The sequence below is a fragment of the Macaca fascicularis genome, chromosome 19 (assembly GCF_037993035.2).
Source record: "Macaca fascicularis isolate 582-1 chromosome 19, T2T-MFA8v1.1".
In the NCBI taxonomy this organism is placed as follows: Eukaryota; Metazoa; Chordata; class Mammalia; order Primates; family Cercopithecidae; genus Macaca; species Macaca fascicularis.
In genome coordinates this window covers 13,139,993-13,150,011 of record NC_088393.1, presented here as the reverse complement: position 1 = coordinate 13,150,011, position 10,019 = coordinate 13,139,993, and the positions used below count along the sequence as shown (strand labels likewise).

General features: G+C 56.3%; 1 protein-coding gene across 1 annotated transcript; it reads right to left on the bottom strand.

Moving 5' to 3' along the window:
- Window positions 1-6,805, bottom strand: BEST2 (bestrophin 2). The gene is made up of 10 exons (XM_015440908.4): window positions 6,757-6,805; window positions 5,841-6,043; window positions 4,818-4,912; window positions 3,389-3,622; window positions 3,143-3,297; window positions 2,729-2,806; window positions 2,418-2,570; window positions 2,250-2,330; window positions 1,921-2,075; window positions 1-567 (listed from the first exon to the last, which is right to left on the bottom strand). The coding sequence occupies exons 2-10, from the start codon at window positions 5,990-5,992 to the stop codon at window positions 141-143; spliced, it is 1,530 nt and encodes a 509-aa protein (XP_015296394.3). The 5' UTR covers window positions 5,993-6,043; window positions 6,757-6,805; the 3' UTR covers window positions 1-140.
- Window positions 6,806-10,019: the final 3,214 nt, after the last annotated feature.

Here is a 10,019-nt window from a genome sequence, read left to right as displayed (position 1 = left end):
ACCCAGGCAGGCAGCGAGAGCTGGTCAAAAGTGTAGGTGGACTTTACAAAGGCACACGAGGCTTATGCAGACCGGGACACCTGCCTGTGTGCCGTGCAGGGACCTGGTTCCCTGTCCTTAGGCGGCTGGGCTCTAAGATCTTAGGCCAGATTCTCCTCCTCCTCGCCAATAGGGCTGGGCAGCCAGGGTGGCGCCGGACCCCGGGATCCGGGCATGGTCACGATGCTGAAGGGCTCGACAGGCCCAGGGATGAGGGCAACCGGTTCAGGACCTGCAGGGGGCGGAGGCTCGGGCTCCGGCAGGCCAGGATCGAGCAGCGGGTCCCCGCAGCTGCACTCCGGGGCCGCGCCTTCGGGGACAACCGCGCATGAGCAGCTGGCCCCGGTAGACGCCTCCGACACCCAGCTGTTCTTGCGGAGTAGAAAGGACAGGCGCCGGCCCAGGGGACCTCCCGCGGCCATGCCCGCGCCCGCCGGCAGGAGGCGCTGCAGGAAGTCGCCGGGCGCCTCGCCCATCGGCCCATCCAAGCCGTCCAGCCGCTGGAACTGCATGTCTTCTTTGGCCAGCCTGCGGGACCAACATTGGGCCAGCGCTGCGGCCTCGCTTCTTGTTGACAGAGCGGGGTCCCAGGCATTTCCCTGACTCCACCCATTCTTTTGTCCCACTTATCCCCAAAGAACTTTTCCCCAAAGACCTTAGCTCCTAAACCCAGAGCCTGGCCTCACCCTCTGTTGCCACTTCAACTTGGATCTCAAACCTCAGCTGTGGCTCAGCCCCATTTCCTTTTTAATTTTAATTTAATTTAATTTAATTATTTTTTTAGATGGAGTCTCGCTCTGTTGCCCAGGCTAGAGTGCAGTGGCGTGATCTCGGCTCACCACAACCTTCGCCTCCTGGGTTCCTGCCTCAGCCTCCCGAGTACCTGAGACCACAGGCACGTGCCACCACACTGGCTAATTTTTGTATTTTTAGTAGAGACGGGGTTTCACTATGTCGGCCAGGCTAGTCTTGAACTCCTGACTTCGTGATCTGCCCACCTTGGCCTCCCAAAATGCTAGGATTACAGGCGTGAGCTACTGCACCCGGCCTATTTTTATTTTTTGAAATGGCGTTTTACTCTTTTTGCCCAGGCTAGAGAGCAATGGTATAATCTCGGCTCACTGCAACCTCTGCCTCCTGGGTTTAAGTGATTTTCCTGCCTCAGCCTCCCGAGTAGCTGGGATTACAGGCGTGAGTCACCAAGCCCGGCCAGTTTTGTATTTTTAGTAAAAACAGGGTTTCACTATGTTGGCCAGGCTGGTCTGAAACTCCTGACCTCAAGTGATCCACCTGCCTTGGCCTCCCAAAGTGCTGGGATTGAAGGCATTAGCCACCACGCCTGGCCTTTATTTTTATTTTTTTAGAGACAGGCTCTTGCTCTGTTGCCCGGGCTGGAGTGCAGTGGTGTCATTATGGCTCACTGTAGCCTTGAACTCCAGGACTCAAGCGATCCTCCCACCTCAGCCTCCTGAATAACTGGGACTACAGACATGCACCACCATGCTTGGCTAATTTTTTATTTTTAGTAGAGACAGGGGTCTCACTATGTTGCCCAGGCTGGGCTGGACTCCTAGGCTTGCTCAAAGGATCCTCCCGCCTCAGCCTCCCAAAGTACTGGGATTATAGGCGTGAGCCACTGCTCCTGGCCTCAGCCCTCATCGCCTTTGGAATCACCTCTGACCTGTCTGATCCTCACTGACCTCAGCCCTTAGCTCCGTCCCCAGTCAGTGGCCTGGTCTCAGACCTTGACCTTGCCCCCTGACTCCTATCTTAGCTTCTTCCCTTATCACAGTCCTGAGACTTTCAATCTTATCCCCATCTCTAGAATTGAGTCCCCTTAACCTTTTCAAGCCATAAGCCCTGCCCACCCAACTGGCTCACGTGATGTCGAAGGTGGAGCCCTGGAAGGAAGGTTGCCGCAGCTGGAAGACAGTAGCTGCTGTGTAAGGGGCGCGAGCCTCCGCCGCATCCCAGTACAAGTCCTTCTCCAGCACAGCCAGGTCATCATACATCTCGTCCACTGCCAGCATGGACACCTACAGGTGCAAACACACAGGGTAAAGTGGGGGCAGGGCAATCCGCCAGGACCACAGAGGGAAGTATGGTTTGGGTCGAGACCCGGCAAGACTTGGCAGGGGTGGGACCAGAACCCTGTTGGGCACCCCGGAATGGTCGCTACCTGGAAGTCTCACCTGGAATCTGAGTCTTACCTGGAAGTTTCGATCGATCAGAAAGTTGGTCTCAAAGTCATCGTCGTCCTCTCCGAAGGGGTTGATGAGCTGCTCAGCTACCTGAGAGGAGAGGGAGGAGTTAGGTGGAAACTTGGGAACCCCATGTCCGCCCCACCCACGAAATTCCAGGCTGGATCACCCACCTACCTTGAGCCAGCCAGCGTAGAAGAAGAACTGCAAGAGGGTGAAGATGGGCACACACAGGTCTAGGTCATGGTCTTTGTAACCCTGAGCCGGGTCCAGGAACTGGCGACCAATGAGGCAAGCCAGGAAGTAGCTGTACAGTGCGATGGTCACCACCTGGGCAGGGCGGGGCAGGGCTCAAGGGGGTCATTGAGGGCCAAGGCTAGGATTGGGCATCATTATGATGGGGGTCTTAGCTAGTTCTCAGTTTCCCCTTGGAAACCATGCATCAGGGCCACTGACACCGAATATAAACAGAGGCACGATGAGGTTACCTGCGTGTAGACAAGGGGTACACTAATCCAGTCATAGTGAAAGAGCATTCCACATTTGCCCCGAAACGCATTCAGCTCCTGGGGGTGGATACAGGTCATGAGGAGGCCTGAACCGTGAGCTCACACAGGGATATTAAGTGTGGGTACCTGGGATGGAGGTGGGTGGGAATTGGGAGTGTGCTTTGGGGGTTTCAGGGAGGGCATTTGGTGGTGAGTGTGCACCTGGATGTGGGACCATGCACCCAGGGGTTGTACATCAAGGGCGTTGGAATCTGCCCCATGGAGGTAAGTGTGCACGTGGTTAGGGTGTTTGAAATCGGTCTCGTGGGGGATGCATGGCGGGCCGCCGTTGACACAGCTCCAGGGGTACAATTTCCCTGGTATTCTATATGAATGACCTCCTGGTGGGCCCACCTCGAGCAGCAGCTTAAGGGCGCTGTTGTCGCGGATGCGGCCCTCGCGCCGTGCCTGCGCCGCCAGGTTGGAGAACCAGACGCAGGGGACCCAGTACTTGTTGTAGGACGAGTTCAGGTTTTCGAACTTCTTGCGCTCCTCGCGGGTCATAAACCCTGGAGGAAAGAGGTCAGAGATAGCTAGCCCCTTGCCCCCCTCCACCGGGTCCTTGCCCGGTCTCTGCCCTGCCTCTGGCTGAGTACTCACCAGCCTCCACCACGTGGTCTATGGTGGGAAAGCGCTTGAACACCGCGGTGCTGACAGAGCGCAGGATGAGCACGGCCGAGAGCCCTGCGTAGCGCATGAGTGTACGCCGGTAGAGGCGGCCGCGGTCGTCGCGTCCGTGCACGGTGCCCGCCACCACGCACATGAGCGCGTCGGGCAGCGGCATGCATAGGTACTGGCTCCACCAGCGGTTCACCACCAGCGTCACATAGAAGCCTGCGGGAGAGCGGAATGGGGGCTCAGTGGGGACACCAGGGCCAGGGGTTTGGGGGCCCAGGTTGTGGGAGAAGGGACAACATAAGGTCTGCATCAGGGAAACCCAAGCATGCTGGCCAACCTCACTACGCTTGGGCTGGGAAGTTGGGGGTCCAGCCCTGAGGTCAGAAAGGCCAGTTGCCGGGCGCGGTGGCTCACGCCTGTAATCCCAGCTCCTTGGGAGGCCGAGGAGGGCGTATCACGAGGTCAGGAGTTCGAGACCAGCCTGGCCAGCATGGTGAAACTCCGTCTCTACTAAAAATACAAAAATTAGCCGGGTATGGTGGTGCACCTGTAGTCTCAGCTATTCGGGAGGCTGAGGCAGGAGAATCACTTGAACCCGGGAGGTAGAGGTTGCAGTGAGCTGAGATCGCACCATTGCACTCCAGCCTGGGCAACAGAGCGAGACTCCGTCTCAAAAAAAAAAAAAAAAAAAAAGAAGGCAGAAAGGCAGAGCAGCCCTTTAGGTCACTGGCTACTTGGGAGTCACCTCAGATGTGACACTGGGATCCCAGTATGGGGACAGAGGCACAGAGCCGATGTTAGGGGCATGTGGGCAGACTGTCGCTTGTTGTGAATGCATAGGGAGCTAAAACAAGGGGAGAGGGGTCTGGTTTGTGGGGGTGTACATCAGGGACACCTGGTCAAGCTTGTTGCAATAGCCATACCCAGCTCCTGAACCAGGAACTTCTGAAGGGGTTGGGGACAGGGTCTACATCAGGGAGCCTTGGGTAGGCTTGGGTCACATGTGGTTCCTGGGGGGCCAGGACTTGTCAGAGAAATGCCCCCAGGCTGGAATCGAGAGGATGAAGTCCTATAGGGTCCCTGGAGGGTTAGGGGTTTGTCCCCACTAGTAACACAACAGACACTGGTGAGAATCCCCAGGGTGACCAGGAATAAGCCCTGTGGGCGAGATGGAGCTCTCTTGGGGGCACCTCAGGAGGCACTGTGACCCCAGGTGACACCCCAGGTCTCAGAGTGTAGGGTCACATCTGGCATCTTCATCATATGGATCCAAAAATGGGGGGGGGTACTGTGGGGGTTGGATTTGAGGCAGGAGTCTCAGAGGGGCAGGAATAGGGGCTCCTCAAAAGGCATGAAGGGATATGGGTTTCTCAGGGACATGGGAACAGGGGATTTGGGGGCTGGACCGCACCAAGCACGAAGGAGACAGGGATGAGGCTGGCATACTGGTCACAGTAAATGACAAGCTTCTCGAAGTAGCGCTTCTGCCCTTCGGTCAGCACAAAGCTGCGGGATAGAGATGAGGGGTCACAGGTCACAGGGGTGACTCCATCCCCAGCTTCAGATCTCTCTTGCTGTGCCCCTCACCCTGGCTTCTTTTATAATAGCTGCCCCCGGCTGGGTGCTGTGGGTCACGCCTGTAATTCCAGCACTTTGGGAGGCCGAGGCAGGAGGATCACTTGAGGTCAGAAGTTTGAGACCAGCCTGGCCAACATGGTGAAACCCCGTCTCTACCAAAAGTACAAAAAAATTAGTCAGGCGTGGTGGCTGGCACCCGTAATCCTAGCTACTGGGGAGGCTGAGGCAGGAGAATCTCTTGAACCTGGGAGGTGGAGGTGGCAGTGAGACGAGATTATGCCACTGCACTCCAGCCTGGGTGACAGAGCGAGACTCCATCTCAATTAAAAAAAATTTATATGTATATATATAGTATATAAAAATTATATATTATATTATATTGTATATTATATATAGTATATATTATACATATAGATATATACCAGCCGGGCGCGGTGGCTCACGCCTGTAATCCCAGCACTTTGGGAGGCCGAGGTGGGCGGATCACAAGGTCAGGAGATCGAGACCACGGTGAAACCCCGTCTCTACTAAAAATACAAAAAATTAGCCGGGCGTGGTGGCGGGCGCCTGTAGTCCCAGCTACTCAGGAGGCTGAGGCAGGAGAATGGCGTGAACCTGGGAGGCGGAGCTTGCAGTGAGCCGAGGTCGCGCCACTGCACTCCAGCCTGGGCGACAGAGCGAGACTCCGTCTCAAAAAAAACAACAAAAAAACCCAATATAGATATATACCTATATATGTATATATTATATATGTGTATATATATGTGTGTGTATATATGTGTGTATATATCTATATTATATATATAAAATAGCTGCCCCCCTCCCCTAGCACATGAGCACCCCGGGGCAGCCTCACCGGTAGGCAGCACTCAGCGCCATGTAGAACCCGAGGAAGCAGAGCAGCTCTCGCCACAGGAGTTTGTAGATGCTCCCACGCCACAGCAGCAGCAGCTGGGAGAAGCCACCGAAGCGGGCATTCGCCACTCGGGCTGTGTAGGTGACGGTCATTGTGGCACCCGGCAGGTGTGGCCAAGGGAGAGGGGGTGGCCCGGGTGGGGGCTGCGGGTGGGGGTGAAGAGGTGCGGGGATAACTGAGCACAGGGATTCCACCCATGTTCCGGCCGGCCACCCCTTCAGTCCTGACCCTTGCCTGAGTTGCCTTCTCCTCCCAGCTTTACTCAGTCTAGTCCAGCCCCCAGTGCCACTCCCTGAGTGGCAGAGAGTGTGTGTCTCAGGCTGTCCCCTTCCCTAGACTCCTGGCCCCAGGCGCTGGTACCTGCCGTCCCCCACCACCAAGACCCTTGAGTCCCTGCAGTCAGCTCCTGAGTCACCCTTTCCCCGATCCCTTTCACTTAGAGGCCACCTGTAGCATCCCCCACTCCGCGAGTCCCCAGCGCCTGAGTTTCTAGGTTCTCAAGGCTCCACCTCCCCCAAATTCTCTCCCTCAGCCCCTATTTCTGTCTCCCCCTTTTCCACTTCCCCAGCTCCAAGTCTTGACCCATTCCACTCCCTGCACTCCCTCTGAAGCCCTGTCCCTAAGCCTCCGGGTCCCCTAGCCCCCCTGCCCCAGCCTGTCCACCTTCCGCTTAATGGCCCTGGCTCCCCCTACTCCCTTTTCCTCCCGGATCCTCCTTGACCTTTCCTCTCTCCATTCCCCTCCAGCCTTCCAAGCCCTCCACTCCCCACCCCGGGAGGACTCCGGATGCATTCCTGCCCGCAGGTTCCCTATTCCCTCAGGGCCCCCTATTTCCCCAAGCCTGGGCTCATCTCACCTGTGTTGAAGGTGGCCGGTGCAGGGACCCACAGGGACAGGGATGGAATGGGCGGGTGGCTTTGGCGTTGGGTGGGGCTGGGGAGTGGGTGTGCCCCCCTTTCCTGGTTCTCCTCCCTCGGCTGGGCTGCAGCTTCAGAACTTTGTTTGGAGTCCCACAAGTTTGTTACCTGGCACTGGGGGAGAAATCCGCCTTGTCCTCCTTTGCCCCTCCCTATTCCCCTCCCAGTCACTCAGTGGCAGGTCGTAAGGATCTGGAACCCAGAGGCTGGGGGAGGAAGCAGGGATGGTGGACACACACACACTGCTCAGTGAGGCTGGGTCACTCCACAGTCACCTGTAATCACAGTGTCACAGAGATGCATGCAGAAACACACATCATAATTCCAGACACAAATCCAGCTGCTCTTAAGACAGCCTCAGCCAGGCACAATGGCTCACGCTTGTAATTTTAGCACTTTGGGAGGCTTAGGTGGGAGGATCACTTGAGCCACGAGTTCAAGACCAGCCTGGGCAACATAGTGAGATCCCCATCTCTATTGAAAAAATGAAAAGACAGTCTCACATAACTATGGTGACTCAGAGGGGCAGTACACACTGTCACAGAACCTTCCAGAGTCACACAAGGTACACCTACCTCAACCCCCCTGCCCCCATCATGCATATATAAGGCAGGTGGACCCTGACATACTAGGCTCTCCCCTCTCACACACACAGTGCTACCAACGGTCTGGATTCCCTCATGATCATACCGTGTAACAAAGACACTCACACAACCAGCCAAGCACAGACCCCACCCAGCCCTCAGAATGCCTTCACACACACAGTTATACACCACTGCAAGGAGGTTTTATTCCTGATCTCCTCTGTGCAAAGATACACTCATGATCACACACCAAATGAAAAACCCTTTCCTCAGTGTGGTGGCACACAACCCCAGGCTCAGAGAGGGGCCTGAGGTTCACCAATCTTGCAAAGACACACACAACAGCCACCCCTGTCTCAAGGGTACCCTAGCTATCACCGCTGTTGAAACTCACCACCATTTGCACACCAATATGTGAAGGCAACCCCCTTTCCAACGCTCCCTCCCGGCGGCATGCCCATACCCACACACACAGGTCTCAGATACTCTCAGCATTGCCACGGACACACAAGCTTAGGGACACAAAACTTTGTCCTGCATTTGGCATGGATTCTGGGCAGATGTTCATTCTTCACAGACACACCTGTAAAGGGGACACTCCCAGGCTGTTACAGAGAGTACCCACTCCCCCTCCATTGTCCAGCTTGGAGGACATTAACACACAGATTGGTGTGGGAGGGGCAGACGCTTGGGGGTAAAACCCTGGGACGGGCATCCTAGAGTGCTCAGGAGCCCCTCGTGCATTCTGCATAGCCCCGCCCGAGGTTCCAAGCCTGGCAGGCTGGGACACCGTGTTCCCAGACTGGCAGATGTTCACCCTGCCCGGGGTAATTAGGAACCCGCCTGGGCTGGCCACCCTGTGACCCATGCCTTCGCTGTCCAGCTGCCGGACAGCCCATAAATGGGGGCGAGGGGGCAGCTGGGGCGGTGTCGTCAGCTGCGGAACCTGGCAAGGCGGTGGCAGGCTCGGTGCTGACGAGCTCAGTTCTCGACCAGCAGCCCCCACTCCCTAGGAAGTGTCCTTGCACTCACTGAAGCCGGCTCCTCCTTTTCATCCTCCCTCCCCCAGCTCACCCGCATCCCCACACACTTCCGACTGCTGAATTCCCGCAGGGGCTGGGCGCAGGCTTCCTGGGCTAGTTGATATGCTTACTAATTGTGACAACGAAAAATAACAAACATTTCTTGGGATTTCCTGTCTGGTGCTGGTATAAATGCCTTGTGCGTTTCATCTCATGGAATCCTTACAGGCATGCTAAGTTGGTCAGCTTACTATCCAAGTAGGGAAACTGAGGCTCCGATGTCACATCTCATCTTGTTCGTAGCACAGCTGGGATTTGGAACCTGGAAGTTTGGCGCGGAACCGGCTGTACCATCGTGTTTGTTTACACATGCCATCCCAACAGGCCCACACCTGTTTGTGCACACCCCAGGGAGTTGGAGTGACAAGTCTAGGCTCCTGGTGGGGTTCCCCTTATACACACACCCTGGCACACCCAGGCTCTGGGTGTGCACGGTCTGAACACTTTTTTTTTTGAGACAGAGTCTCACTCTGTTGCCCAGGCCAGAGTGCAATGGCGCAATCTTGGCTCAGTGCAACTTCCGCCTCCCAGGTTCAAGTGATTCTCTTGCCTCAGCCTCCCAAGTAGCAGGGATTATAGGCGGGCACCACCAAGCCTGGCTAATTTTTGTGTTTTTAGTACAAAGTAGTTGGAGGCTGGCCTCCAACTCCTGACCTCGTGATCCGCCTGCCTCGGCCTCCCAAAGTGCTGGGATTACACGCGTGAGCCATCACGCCCAGACCTGAACACCACTTTCTTTTTTTTTTTTTTTGAGACAGTATCTTACTCTGTCTTGGCTCACTGCAACCTCTGCCTCCGGGGTTCAAGCGATTCTCCCACCTCAGCCTCCAGAGCAGCTGGGACTACAGGCACCCCAACATCATGCCCGACTAATTTTTGTATTTTAAGTAGAGATGAGGTTTCGCCATGTTGGCCAGGCTGGTGTTGAACTTCTGGCGTCAAGTGATGCACCCACTTCAGCCTCCCAAAGTGCTGGGATTACAGGTGTAAGGCACTGTGCCCGGCCTGAACACCACTTTGACTCGTGTGTGTCCTCAGGAACCCCTTTTCTGTCCCCCCTTGCCAGCTCTGGCTTGGAACTTGCAAACTCTCAAGGTCATGCCCCATTCTGAGTCTCCCAAGTGGGGACAATAGCAGTGCAGGCAGCGGCAGAGGGAGAAGTGAAGGGCAGGGGATAAGGGGGTCCACTAGGTGCCTTCCAGGCTTGTGTGCCCACAGCCTGAGACCACTCTGGAGTCAGGATGAGACTTCAGGAGCCCCTCCAGCCCAAGTCCTCTGTCACCCTGCCCAGTAACCAGCCCCCTTGCTGCAGCCCTTTGCTGGGAGGGGCTGATGCCATCCCATGGGGGCAGGAATTGGGGGGTGGAGACTGTTAATCCCCAGTCTGGCAGGCCTGGCCTCTCCCCAGGACGCCCACTAATTCCCAAACCAAACAGCAGGCAGCGCTGGGCCCACTGCCGGCCTAATCCGCTCCCCACCAGCCTGGGGCTGGCCAAGGGGCCTCCCAGTTCCCACACTCTGAGCCTCCAAGGAAGT